The 14,072-nt window shown below is 60.6% G+C and overlaps 1 protein-coding gene across 1 annotated transcript; it reads right to left on the bottom strand.

Annotated features, from left to right (window-relative positions):
- Positions 1-1,979: 1,979 nt before the first annotated feature.
- Positions 1,980-12,888, bottom strand: SOX10 (SRY-box transcription factor 10). The gene is made up of 4 exons (NM_001193247.1): positions 12,674-12,888; positions 11,638-12,158; positions 6,503-6,771; positions 1,980-3,963 (listed from the first exon to the last, which is right to left on the bottom strand). The coding sequence occupies exons 2-4, from the start codon at positions 12,072-12,074 to the stop codon at positions 3,260-3,262; spliced, it is 1,410 nt and encodes a 469-aa protein (NP_001180176.1). The 5' UTR covers positions 12,075-12,158; positions 12,674-12,888; the 3' UTR covers positions 1,980-3,259.
- Positions 12,889-14,072: the final 1,184 nt, after the last annotated feature.

The following is a 14,072-nucleotide window of genomic DNA, read 5'->3' on the forward strand; positions in this document are numbered from 1 at the left end:
AGGCATGAGCACAAGCCCGGTCTTCTGACTTCTGTGGACCATTCCCTCTCCTCCTGTATCCCCAGTGACTCTCCAGTCTCGTTGAGGTCATGCAGGTGGTGATTTCATCTTGATGTAGCCCCTCCCACCTGCCCTGCCCGCTCCACGACCACAATCCCAGTGACCACGGAGCACATAGGAAACACTGGACAGGCTAGAAATGGACTGATGTCCTGCTTCTCAATAGAGGAAAAGGGAGGTTGTAAGAAGTAGGAGTGCAGAACTGATTGACCCCCTGACGAAATTCTAGAATAGGCTATTGCATATTTGAGAGCACTTGGATAATAAGACTCTGAAGCTTGCATAGGGTTTCTAAGAATATCACCAAGTGAACCGAATTTTCTTTTTTCCAATGGTTACCGGCCTGGTAGTTTGGAGGAATGCCACAGATACAGGGAACCTTGATTTGAACAAGGCATTAGGCAGTCTGTGTGGCTGTGATGGAGAAGCAGGTACTGCAGGGTGACAATTAGATTCAGAATTGACAGCTTTACGAGTATAGACGATAGAATGGATGGAGAGGTTTTTGGTGGTGGACACAGGGTCTGTCTCTCTCATTCCAATCTTTTTTCATTAGTAACCTGAATGAGGATATTCAAGTTTCAAACATGAAGCTCAGGAGAGCTATAGATTGGATTCAGAATTCCAAAGGATCTAATACAGGTGGGGAAGTGGTCAAGTGCAAAAAGATGAAATCTGTTCAAGACCAGTAAAAAAATCCTGCATTTATCTACAACACAACGACATCAGCCAAGCAGCAGAAAACCGCTTGTATGTAGTTCAGGGTGGCCCAACTTGGCTGCAGGTTTTAATCTACAAGAGGAAGGATTTGTAGTTACCGCTACGCTTCATGGGAGCCAGCAGTTTTGGCGAAGTGGCCGGAGGAGCTTGCATGACACAGCTTCCGGGTGGCAGTCTGGCCACCCTGGAGGACTGGGCTAGTTCTTGGTGCCCCCTTCCCTACCCGAGGTCCTGACTAGGAGGTGAGGGGCTGGGGCCCACAGATAGAAGAAATGGATACTGGATCTAGGGATGCCGGTCTGGAGCCATGACGGAAGCAAAGCCTCAGATTACAATTGGAAATCGGGCAGGTGGAAGAGACGATGGTTAAGGGTGCAAGGTTTGGAGTCAGCTGGTTTCAGATTCTGTACCAGCACTTCTTAGCACCCACCTCTCAAAGCGTCAAGTCTCCATCTGGGAAATGGGGATAACAATTGGACTCACTCCCTCATTGGCCAGAAGGATGTAAAGCACTCACCCAGGGAGCACTCAGTACATGGGAGCTATTAATGTCACTATGAACTGGGTGGAAGGGGAGACTTCAGCCATCAGAGCTGTCCATCGATGGAGCGTGGAGAAGAAGTTTCCCCTGTCCCTGAGGTGGAGGAGCCCCAGGTCCCAGAGTGCAGGTTGGAATTCTGCTGAGCAAAGAGCTTTTGGGGAGGAAGCCCCAAAGGATTAGATGGTTATGTCTGCCATCCTAGTTTATACTTAGACATGGGCAGCTGCTAGATCCTGGTGTGGACCTGTGTTGTGTGTGTGTTGCTGGGGGAGGTGGCAAGAGAGAAGGCCCACCCACCCGTCCTAAAGGACCAGGCCTACTGACTGCAGACAGCAAGACAGACCTGATCTACCTTTCACATACTTGCTCCTTGAAGTCTTTGCAAGGCCCCTTCTCTGCTGGGCGAGAATGGGCTGCTTGGAAGGCACTCAGGCGGAGTCCCACCTGAGTCAGCAAGTGGCCCACCTGCAGTGTGGACACAGCTGGGCTGGGGGCACAGCTCCGGCCTGAGGCCTCAGTTCTGAGCACCCGCTGACCCCACTGTGATGCCGGCTGTCCTGAGCTACTGCACTGGGTGAGATAGGGGACCGTGGATTATCTGTCCTTTGCATTCTACCCTCTAGCTACTTCCAGAAAGCATTTGAGGAAGCAGAGGTGCAGGGATAAGAGACCAGGTCAGGCCCACCAAGCAGGTAACCGGAACCTTTAATTTTATTATGTGGAATGCTTAATGCAGAGTTAATAGGGGCTGGAGTACCTAGCAGAGGGGAGGGGGGCAGAGGGAGCTACTGAGATAAATAAGAGGGGGGCAGTAATGAGTTACATGTGGACTTGGGGGCGGAGGGCTGCAGAATAGGAAAATGGGGGCAGAAGAGAGCTACATACTTTATTCAAATACCACTGGGAGGCAAAGGGCAAAAGGCCAGGGCAGCATGTACATGTCAGGAGTTTAGTGTCTTCAGCCTGCTGCCAGCAACCAGGGTGCTGGGCCCTGGGTCCCCCCTGGAGCCGAGGGTTTGGGCCTGAGCAGCTCTAACTCCCTGGGAAGCCCAAGGAGCTGGGGCTGAGAGCGCAAGGACCACAGAGCCTGGGGAGGTTGGGGGGCAGGGGCTGGTGGGAGCCAGGAGGAAGGCTCTGTGAATTGTCTCCGAATCCTTTCCTGGGGTCCCGGCCTCCTCACGTCCTGGGTGTGCCTCAAAGTAGGGAGGTTGTCCTGGAGTGGGACCTGGGCCCTTTTGCTCCATTAGACAAAGAACGAGGTTATTGGCACCGAAATGGATCTGAGGACCTCTGTGCCAATTCCTTCCTGTGTTCAGGAGGGCAGGGGGCACTGAAGGGTTGAGGAGACCTCCCTCTGAGCTCCCATCCCACCCTCACTCCCTTGAGGAGGTTCAAAGCTGTCCTCAGCGCCCCGCACCCAGGGGCAGATGGAGCCCCAGTAGTCCCTGACGCAGGTTTCTGGTTGCCGCGCTCTTAAGACACGTGGCCTGGGTGCACAGGTTAGGTCAGACCCCCTATTCCTCGCGGAAGAGGAAACACAGGCACAGGGGTGGCCAGGCCTCCGATTCCCATCCCACCGACCCTGGGTGCTTCACCCTCCCAGAGGAGGGTAGGCGGGGCCTGCTCAGATCCTGGGATCGAGGGTCATTCCTGGGGGGGAAGGTACAGCCCCTCATTTTTCGGTTTAGGGGCAACAAGCTACCTCCTTCTCCTCTGCCCAGCCGAGTAGCCCAGGGCTGTGCCTGGGCCGGAGCCTGGGTAGGACGGGGTGGGGTCATCAAAGGCAGTGAGCCAGACAGAAGGCCTTCCCCTCAGCTGTCAGCCTCTGCAGCCTCCTCCTCTGCCGCCACCGGGCCTGAGATGGGCGAGGAACAGGGCGCGAGGGCTGGGGGAAGGGGCAGGGCAAGATGGGTGCTGACGGGGGTGGGGGGCCCCCCTCTATGGCCGGGACAGCGTCGTATATACCGGCTGCTCCCAGTGTGTGGGGCTATGGGACTGGGGCCCTGAGGGGCTGGGGTCAGAGATGGCCGTGTAGAGGGGCCGCTGCGAGGGCCCCATGTAGGAGAAGGCCGAGTAGAGGCCGGAGGTCTGGCCCGAGTGGCCGTAATAGGGTCCTGAGGGCTGATGGTCAGAGTAGTCAAACTGGGGGCGGGAGATGGAGGGGAAGGCGGAGCCGTAGTGGGGCAGACTGAGGGAGGTGTAGGCGATCTGCGAGGTGGACGGCTGGTCGGTGTAGTGCGGGGGCCCCTGGGGCCCCGCCGTCTCCGTCTTCACCTGGGCTTTGGCGTCCACGCCAGGCGGCGAGACCGTGGGCAGAGCCACGCCTGGAGGCTTGGAGATCCAGGCAGAGTGTCCGCTGGCCACAGCCAGGGCGCTGCCCAGCCCGTAGCCGGCTGCCGAGTAGCCGCCCACGTGGCCCGGGTGCCCGTTGGGCGGCAGGTACTGGTCCAACTCGGCCACGTCGAAGGTCTCCATGTTGGACATTACCTCATGGCTGATCTCGCCGATGTCCACGTTGCCGAAGTCGATGTGAGGCTTCCCGCCCTCCCCCAGGGAGCGCCCATCCCGTTTGGGGTCTGCCTTGCCCGACTGCAGCTCTGTCTTTGGGGTGGTCGGAGGGGTGGGTGGGCCATGGCTCTGGCCTAGAGGGCGAAGGGAGACACAGAGAGAGAGAGAGAGGAAGCAGGAACCGAGGTCAGCGGCTGATGGTTCACTTTTCAGATGCAATGCCTCTGGGAGGCTGAGGATCCATCACGGCATGGCCTTGTATGTTTTAATGTGTTCGGGGTGGCCTGCGGTGGTGTTTGGCCATGTAATGATCTTGGGTTGATGTCCAGTCATTTACAAAATTCCTCAGTCCTAGGAATGAGTCTTTTCTCCTACCAGGATAGGACTCCCCTCTCTCACCCCCGCTCCCTCCCACAGTTTCCATTGTCCCCATTGGAAGGTTCTTCCTCATACCAGCTGAAGTCGGCTGCCCTCCTGCGCTCCTCAGCTGTGCAGCCTGATGGGGTCTGGCCCATAGGCCCCGGCTTGCCCGCTCTCTCTTAAGCACACTCGGCCTCTGCTGGTTGCCCGCCTTGCTCACCTCTCAAGCCCTTATCACTTTGGCTGGCTCATCTGAACACCTCCGCCACCCCGGGCCCCGAATGGCGATGTGTCACCTCCCACCCCATCCCTCCGCCCAAGGCCACCTCAAGTGCCCTTTATTCAAGGAAACCTTCCCTCCCACCCGGCGCCCCCGACCACGCTCTCAGCTCCCATCACGCACGGCGCGGCCCACTCTCCTCCAGTTGCCTTCTCCCTGCCCTTCCAGGAAAGTACAGACACGAGTGACCTGTGCTACCCCGTTCCTTCGTCTGCCCGTTTGCCCTTTCCCAGGTCCATTCAGCAAACACTTAGGGGGCACCGCTAAGTGCCAGACACGGTTGCCAGGCATAGGGGAATACAAACAAGTCACATGGTTCCTGTCTGCACAAGCTCCTGGTCTTGGGGTGGGGGGTCCAGGGATCCACCCAGGGCTGGGGGCAGTATCACAGGTGCTGTGGTGAGGGATGGGTGAAGGGCTCAGGAGACCAGCGGAGGAAGCGCTCGCCCTGCCCTGGGGACGTGGGGAAGGGCTTGGGGAGGAGGAGCAGCGGGGCTGTTTATGGGGAAGAGAAAGCCAGGCCCACAGTAATAGAGTGAGCTGGTTCTGTGCACTGTCCAGGGTCTTGTGTGTGTATACCCCCGAGTCTCCGAAGCAGTGTGAGGGAGGGATGGCTGGACGGGGGATCCCGTCGGACAGAGAACGTGTTCATGGTCTAGCAAGCCAGGTGCTCCTTGAGGGCAGGCCTGTGCCGCCTCCATCAGACCAGAGGCAGTGCTGAGTCCTATGCTGGCCAAGGCGTCTGGACTTTGAGTAATTCTCGCTCTGTCACTGTGTGACCCTGGGCAGACCCCCTATCTTCCCTTATCAGTTTCCTTATCAGTAAAATAGAGATGATACCAAGCAGTTGAGGACATGGCCTCCTTCTGGAAGCTTTCCTTGACCAGAGTCTGGTGGGCAGCTGGATATTTTTGGAGACTGACTGGGGGGACAGGGGGGTGACTCCTCCCCAGAGGTCATGCCCTTGATTCTTCCTGTACTTAATTCACATGTTTTCATCACTGCTCATCCCTCTATAGAATGTGGGCTCCTGAGGGACCAGGGACCATGGGAGGCGACAGGACGCTCCAGGGACCGTGGCGTCTCGTTTGGACGCCTGGTGTCTGCTTCCAGGTCTGGCACTAAGGACTTGGAGTGTGTCTTCTGAAGGCAGAGCTCTGCTCACTGACACGGGCCATGTGCCTGGCCCCAGGCACGGTGTCCTGTATGCTAAAGCACAAGGGATGTAGCTATGGCGCCAGCGGAGGCCCTGGAGCCCTCAGCTACGTGGCAAGTTACCCTCAGTTTTCTGTAGAGTCTGCTCTGTAGCATGAGGGTGATCTGCCACACAGCTGAGGTCTGAGTGCAGGCAGTGCGGCTGCTGCATCACAGTTGAGACAGATTGAATGCACTAACGCACACCAAGCAAGTAGCCCAGAGCCCGGCACACGGTAAGTGCTCAATTAACGGTAGCTGCGCTCATCACCCGGAGAAGGCAATGGCACCCCACTCCAGTACTCTTGCCTGGAAAATCCCATGGATGGAGGAGCCTGGTGGGCTGACGTCTATGGGGTCACACAGAGTCGGACACGACTGAAGTGACTTAGCAGCAGCAGCAGCGCTCATCACCAATAAGAACGAAACAGGATGCCCCGCGTCTGGCTCCTCCAGGCCATGTGCTCAATGTCACATGCCGTGTCTCCCCCGTCAGACTGGGGGAAAGGCAAGGCGCTGTCCTCCGTCTGCCCTCCTGTTTCTCAGAATCGTCCTGTCCCACCTTTCTCTGGTGTAACTGACCCACTGGCCTCCTTCACGGGTCTCTTCACCCCGAACCAGTGCCCCTCTAAGCAGTCCTGGCCACAGCCCTCTTGCCCAGCCGCCTCCCCTGACCCCTGAACCCCCTCTGAACTGCCACTGGGCCCCTGCAGCCCAGCTGGGCCACGACTCAGCCTGGCCAGCCCTTCCCTTAGCCTCGGGTCTCAGGTCCTCCCACCCTTTGCCTCTCCCCGCTGCCCACAGCCTCCTCCCACCCGAGCTCCCAGCCCCAGGCTCACCTGAGGGGTGCTCAGGGTTTCCGTCTGACATCGGGGAGCCCTCGCCCGGGTGCCGGTGGTCCAGGTGGGCGCTCTTGTAGTGGGCCTGAATGGCGGCCGCGCCGCCCTGCTCAGCCTCCCCGCCTGGGCACTCCGACTCTCCCTGGGCCGCCTTCCCGTTCTTCCGTCTCCGCGGCTGGTACTTGTAATCTGGGTGGTCCTTCTTGTGCTGCATCCGCAGCCGCTCGGCCTCCTCAATGAAGGGGCGCTTGTCGCTCTCGTTCAGCAGCCTGGGGTGGGGTGGTTGGGGTGAGGGAGACAGCAGAGGGGCCACTGTGAGCGCCTGCCCTGGAAGAAACGAGGCCTCGGGGCTGGGGGAGCCTGGCGGGCAGGGTCCCGGGTGGGAGTTGTGCTGCCTGGTCTAGGGACTGGAGGATGTGAGCTTAAGGCACCACAGCCTCCGAGGGCAGCCATCTCTGCCCCCAAACCTCTCAGGGGCTGGGGTGTGAGAGAAGAACCAGCCTGCCGCTCCGGGCAGTCCCTGAGGATGGGGTTAGAATAGAGCTTACAATAGAGCTTCCTTCAGTTTGAAAAGTGAAAGTGAAGTCGCTCAGTCGTGTCCGACTCTTTGCAACCCCATGGGCTGTAGCCTACCAGGTTCCTCCGTCCACGGGATTTTCCAGGCAAGAGTACTGGAGTGGGTTGCCATTGCCTTCTCCAGGAGATCTTCCCGACCCAGGGATTGAACCAGGGATTGAACCTGGGTCTCCCGCATTGTAGGCAGACACTTTACCGTCTGAGCCACCAAAAACTCTTTCTTCAAAGCTGTCTGCAAGTGGAGCTGGATGCCTCGTTAGCAGGTGAGCTCCCTGGGACTGAAGATGGGCAAACAGAAGCGGCAAGGTGAGGTGGAAGAGCCCAGTGTCTGTTACTTCCTAGCTGTGTGACCGTGGGCAAGTCACTTCTCTGAGCTTTAGTTTCTTCACCTATAGAACGAGGATAATACCTACTTCCAGGTGTGGGAGTGGCCAGGATACTGGCTGTGAAGCCCTGTGCATGGGACCTGGGGATTGGGGGAGGTGGGGGGCAGCACCTCGAGAAACAGGTACAATTCTAATGCTGCCTGTGAGGTGGTGGGCAAGAGGACCTGCAGTGGAACCCCTCAACTCTGGAGTCATTTTTGTGAATTCCAGCATGGTGGGGCTGAGGGGGGGCAGGATGCGTGTGCCCCTCACTACGTACAGACCCCCACCTCAAGGGGAGATCGTATCTCCTTGTTGAGGGAGTGAAAGAAGGTAAAGGAAGCTCCTGTCTTCCGAGACCCTAGATGGGGGCATTCAGACCCTCTTCCAGTCTGAGCCCAGCCAGTGGAACGCAGCCCCTGCAGACCATACGCCCACCCACCCGACTCCAGCCAGGGCTGGGGCCGCAGGGAAGTTCAGAGCTGGGCTGCCCCTGGTGAGGAAGGCAGGAAGGATGCCTCGAAGAGGGCCTCAGGGGGAAGAAACAGATTCCCAGATCCCCAGACATAAGGGCCTCTCCAGAAGCAGCTCTGTCCTTTAGCCCAAAGGGCTTCTCTCTCCAGCTGCCCCCTACACCCCCCTCTCCCGTGGGCGCCCTCTTCACCCAGTCAGGAGAAGGCAGGGCCCTCCCTGCCCAGGATGGGAGGGGGTGGTCATACCAGGCACCTCCTAGCGGGCAGCGGCATTCCTCTCCAGCTTAGCCTGCTCGGCTGCCCTCCCCCCCGGGCCACGGCCCAGCCCAGCCCAGCCCAGCTCTCTCCAAGGGCCCCTCTAGCTGAGTGATGGGATGGGGACCCCAGACCACCAGGGGCTGGGAGTGGGATGCAGCCCTTCTTACCCAAGCTGCGCCCTCTCTCCCGCCCCTAGCCAGCCCAGCATAGGTGGGGCAGGCCCATAGGTGGGTGCCTGGTGAGGAGGGGAGGTGGCACGTGGGGGTGCTTCAACCAGCCATGGCCCTGGCACAGAGGCTCCTAGGATGGCAGGGGACCCTGCACTCCCTCTCCCACCCCAAACCTTCCCTGTGCCCTCTGCCCACTGGCAAGCGGATGTGAATCCGAAAGAAAATGGCAGGGGGCACGGAGCGCGAGCCGGGGCACAGGCTAGACGAGAGGGAAGACTCCAACTTGCACCCGTTGGCACCTCCCAGCGCTAGTTCCCAGCAGCACCCTAACTTGGAGAGAAACCTACCTGGGGGGTGGGGGTGGGGTCTGCCAGCCCCAACCCCAGTCCTAACTTAAGCCCAACGCCAACCTCACCCCCAAACCCAACCCTAGCCGCACCCAGACCTTCAGCTTCAGCTCTGTTCAGGCTCTTTCCTGACCCCAAACCCGTCCTCCCCCACCACAGAAACCCAATCCCAAATTTCAGCTTGACTCCAGCGCTAGCCCTCGGTCACCACAGCTCTAACTATAAACCTTGTTTGGTCTTCACCTCTGGGTCTCCAAGGTCTGGAACAGGGAGGGGCAAGGGGTGGGCTGGCTCCCCACCCAAACTGGAATCCCCAGTTGGTGGGGGGGGGGGCTTCCACAGTAGGGCACACTGGCTCCACTCCACCTGCTCCCGTGGGGGCTCACCTAAAGGTCTGGGGAGGTTCCAGCCTGTGACCCCACCTTTCCTGTCTCTTGGCTCTAATTATTCTCCCCAGGCGGGTCAATCAATACACCACCCCCCCAGCACCATGAGATCAACATCTAACAGGCCTTTCCTGGCCAGGCACTGAAGGTCAGCAGTTGAAGGTTAGCAGTTGGCACACTCCCCTAGCCACTTGCGAGCCAGGGTCTGGATGCTGGTGTGTCTGACTGACCCCCTTCCAGTGTCCCACACAATCTGCATGTCTTTCTCTTTTCAGGTATAGGGCCTCTGATTGCCAGTTCTGCCCAGCTAGCCATCCCCCTTCTTGATAGCCTGAGATTCATGAGACAGTGGAGGGGCGGGGCGCACAGATTTCAGGAGAAGCCCCTGGAGAGGCAGGCTAGCTTAACCCAGTCCAGAGGTCTCCAGGGTCCCCACCCAGGATCCATGTAGCCCACTCCCTGTTGGCACAGCCTTTGATCCTTGTCACTGTCTGGTCACCCTCCCACTGCTGGGTTGGGTCCTGAGTAAGCAGTGCCTGCTTTCCTGGTTGTGCCCCCCCCCTCAGGTTGGCCCCTGGGGATCACCTCGGGCCCCTGTGCACACAGCCTGAGGTGAGGGGTGGTCAGGAACAAGTCCCTTTGAGGGAGCCCAACGTGGGGTTCTGGGCTGGGGGAACAGGGACAGACAGGGACAACAGAGGCTCTAACCTTAAATCCTTGGCAACAGCGTGGGGGAAAGGTCGGGGGGGGGTCCATCCTCGCTTTGATGCTCTTACTGGGCTTACACTGTGGTCTGCTCATGGTCCCTAAGGCCTGTTCCGTCTGCCTGTCTGCCTCCCTCCTGGTTCTCTGTCTCTCACTTGCTCGTCTCTGTCCCATGGCACCAAGGGTCCTGGCTTGGGCTAAACCCTGCCACGATGTGGATGGACCTTGGGCAGAGGAGCTGGCTTCAACCTCTGATCCTGGGCAAGGCTAGCCCCTCTGAGTCCATGCAGCAGTTTGACCACTGAGCCCAGGGCCTGCTGGGGTAAGCTGAGTGCTGAGGGGGGAGGGGAAAAAGCACCAGGCCTTTAGCAGGCCCAGGGGACTGGGTGCGAATTCCTCTCGGTCTCTTGGGGGCTTTCCTGCCCCTTCCACCACCTTAAGCCTTTGGCCTTCTAGGCCAAGCTCCACTGTGTTGGGGCTGGCAAGGGGAGGGGTGGCAGGCTCCCCTGACACTTTCTGCAGCTTGGATGCTCCTCGTTCCTGCTCTCCTCTGCCCTCATCCCACAACCTCCTGATCGTGTCTTAGAGGGGAGGGGTGACCCACCTCTGTCACCAAGGATAGTGTGTGGGAAGACTACTGGCCGAAGCGTCAGGAGACCTGGTTCTGGCCCTGGCTCCGCCACCAGCTGTTACATGGCCTGGGCGGTCCCTCTGCCTTCCTGGGCCTATCTCATGGACAATCTAGTGGGGAATCAGGTAACCTCTGCAGACTCTCACCTTCTGGAGCCCCTGTTCTCTTTCTGAGCTGCCCAGGACTTCTTGGGGGGTGGGGGGTGCCGTTGCCCTGGTCAACAACATATTCAAAAGGGAGCAGCCTAAACCCCAGACCAGAGGTGAGGCCGACTTCCTTCTCAGGGGTATGTTTTCCCCCCAAAGTTTGAGCTGCTTCCAGAGAACATGGGACTCTGAGGGACCCTGGGTAGGAAAGGGGCCAGCCTTTCCTCCTGGCCAGAGCTCTCAGCTCCAGGGCTGGAGGGGTAGGAGGTTACTCAATCCTGGGTGGGGCCCTGGAAAGGAAGATGGCGCCTGGACTGGGAGAGGGAGGGAGGGGAAGAGACCAGCCTGGCAGCTCTGGGACCTGGTGGGAGGGGGAGTCTCCTCTCCACGCGTCCCCTTCCCTGGGGGGGATGAAGAAGCCCTGGGTCTGAAGGAGGGGTGCTCAGAAGGGTGCAGAGGAGGAGGCTGGGGTAGGACAGGGACCTGCAGCGGTCGGCTTGGCCTCCATCCCTCACCCTTTCAAAGACCCGGACCTGAATTCCTTGTCTGCCCCCATCTCAGCCTTGCAGTTCTCCACCTGGCTGCCTCAGTTTCCCTGCCTCTCCAGCCAGGCCTTCAGTTCTTTCACAGACGTTTCCCTCGCATCCCCCTTGACCCTGGGGCAGCGGCACCCTTGAGTGGCACCTGCGGAAATGGGGTTAGTGGACGACTATGGTGTGGATACCTCCACCAGCCTTCCCTCCCTTCCACCTTCACTCTCGCCCACCCCGCCCAGAAGCCCAGGCCCCAGCTCCTGTCACCGGCAGAATTCCAACCGCGAGGGGGCGCCTTCCAGCCCACTGCCCGGGCTGGGGAGCGGGGCCTAGGCCGCTGGAGACCGGCGCGAGCGCAACCCCAAAGGGGTACGGGGGAAGGGTGGGCCCGATGCCCTCAGCTGGCCGTCCAGTCCCATCGAGGAGGCGGCTGCCCCAGGAGAAGGGCCCAGGCCGTGAGCGCCTCGCCCCATTCCACCCGCAGGTAGAGGGCCCGGGTAGAGGGCCCTGCGGGAGCTCTCCGAAGGCGGGTCGGGGGCGCTCACCTCCAGAGCTTGCCCAGCGTCTTGCTGAGCTCGGCGTTGTGCAGGTGCGGGTACTGGTCGGCCAGCTTCCTGCGCGCCGCCTGCGCCCACACCATGAAGGCGTTCATGGGCCGCTTGACGTGCGGCTTGCTCTTGCTGGCGCCGTTGACGCGCACCGGCATGGGCACCAGAGTCCAGTCGTAGCCGCTGAGCACCTGGCTGACGGCCTCGCGGATGCACACGGGGAACTTATCATCGTCTGCCTCGCCGTCCTGCTGTTCCTTCTTGACCTTGCCCAGCTCGCCGGGCCCCGGGCTAGCTCGCAGGCCCGAGCCGCCGCCGCCGCCGCCGCCGCCGTCGGGCCCCAGCGAGGGCGCGCTCCCCGGGGACAGGCAGCGCGGCTCCTCGGAGCCCACGGGGCTCAGCTCCACCTCGGACAGGTCCTGCTCCTCTGCCATGTCGCCCCCGGCCGCCGCCGCCGCCGCCTCGGCCGCCTCCCCGGGGCCCGCCGCCGGGTTCCTGGCGAAGAGTCCAACGCTCACCTGGACGACGGGAAGGAGGGCGCGATGGGCGGTCTGCGCGCAGCCCCGACGGCGGCCCGGCACGCGACTCAGGCACAGTCCCAAGGTGGGGCCGGCAGGCTGCCCCTAAACCCACCGCAGCCCTGGGGCCCGCGCACATGCCAGACCCGGGCTCGGCCTCTTAGCTCCCGCCTCCATGTCTCCCCCCACCTGGTTCCAACCGCCTCTTGCTGTGGGTGGGTTCGGGTTTTTTTTTTTTTTTTTTTAAACCTCCTCTTGGGTGGAGGTTTGTTGATGGAAAGGAAGAAAAACGGACTCTTTCTTCTGCTCTAATCCTGGCTCCTGGAATTTCCCACCTTTTCGCTCACCTTTCCTTCTTCCCTTCCGCCTGCCCCCCGACGGGGGACTAGAAGAGGAACTGGGCTGGGGGCAGACGCGGGTGTCAGCTTCTCTCAGCCCCACGCCCCCCCACGCCCCACCGCAGGGTCCCAGGCCTGGGCCCCGGGAAGGGAGGAGCGGGCTGCGCACTCACTCACCTCCTCGGACCTCTCCTCCAGTCTAGGGCTCGTCCTGAGGAAGTGGAAAACCGTGTCCCAAGGTGTGCGGTCCAGCTCGGGTGCTGGGGGTGGGGGACGCTGGTGGGCTGGTTGGGAGGGGCTGGGGGCCCCCGAACCTCAGGCCACGGGCCTTGTCAGGACGGAGCCTGAATCCTCACCACCAACCACCCTGGCCGGACAGCCTGAGACTGACTGAGCGCTGAGCTGCTGCCGAGGGCTGGGGAAGGAAGGAGGGGGGAGAGGGGGAGGGGGAGGGGAGGGAGGGAAGGGCAGAAGGTGGAGCCTCCAGCGCTTTCCTTCATCCCCAACACTCTGGGCTCCTCTGCCAGGCCCCCCCACCCCAGCTCCCTGCGCTGCTGGCTGCCCCCAGGCCCATCCTGGGAAGGTGTAGGAGTGGGGGTGGTCAGGCCGGGAAAGCCAGTGGAGGTAGGTGGGGAGGGTCACAACGTGTCCCTTGGGCGAAAACTGGGCCCACCTGGGACCCCCAACCTCTGTCTCAGGTGTCGGAATGGGCAGCTGGCAGAGGAGAAGGCAGGTGACGGTTCTGTCAGTGGGGGGGTGACACTGGCCGGTGTTGCTTCACTTAAGACCTCTTATTGCGTGCCAGCCTGTCTCACCCCGCCTCCTACCCCCCACCCAGCTGTCCTCTTTCTCAGACAGCAGGAGAGGAAGATTACAGGTCCATACCTGGTGAAGCGGGGTGCAGCTGGATACCCCCTGCCCAGTGCAGATGCCCCGGCTTCACCCCCAGTCTCCTCTCACCGGACACCCAGCACTGCAAGGCCTGGGCTGGCTCGAGAGAGAAAGGCTAAAGTGTGCGGGAGGCTGGGCCCGCACTGGGCTGGGGTCCTCTTCAAGTAGGTCTGAAAAGCTTCTGGGGCCCTATTTCCTGGGACCCAACTCCCTCCACCCTGGTAGGGGGAGTCCCAGTCCTGGTTGTCAAGCCACCCCCCACTCCCCCACCCGGAGAAAGGGTGAGGAGTCTTCTTCCTCTCTGCCCACTTCTCTACTCAACCCCACTCCCCTCAGCGGGGTGACTCCTTCATTTTTTTGCCCTGCCCATCATCTAAGGCTTTCACAGGCCTCTAAGACCACAGCCCCTCTCTCTTCTCAAAAGGTGGGTGCTGAGGCAGAGGTGCGGGTGTGTGAGGAGGACAGATGGAGCTGGGGCCGCGATGATGACCATGGACGGTTCTGAGCTCCTCAGCGGCTGGGCGAGGCCCCGGGCCCAGCCCAAGGGAGTCGCGTCTGGAGCGGGGCTGGAAAGGGGGTCCAGGCAAGGCCTCATGCTTGGGAAAGGCCAAGGGGGTTGGAGGGGGTGGGTAATGGGACACAATGAGGTAGTCACACGAGGCGAAGGCATGTTGGGGGTGGGGGG

This window comes from Bos taurus, chromosome 5 (assembly GCF_002263795.3).
Source record: "Bos taurus isolate L1 Dominette 01449 registration number 42190680 breed Hereford chromosome 5, ARS-UCD2.0, whole genome shotgun sequence".
Lineage (NCBI taxonomy): Eukaryota > Metazoa > Chordata > Mammalia > Artiodactyla > Bovidae > Bos > Bos taurus.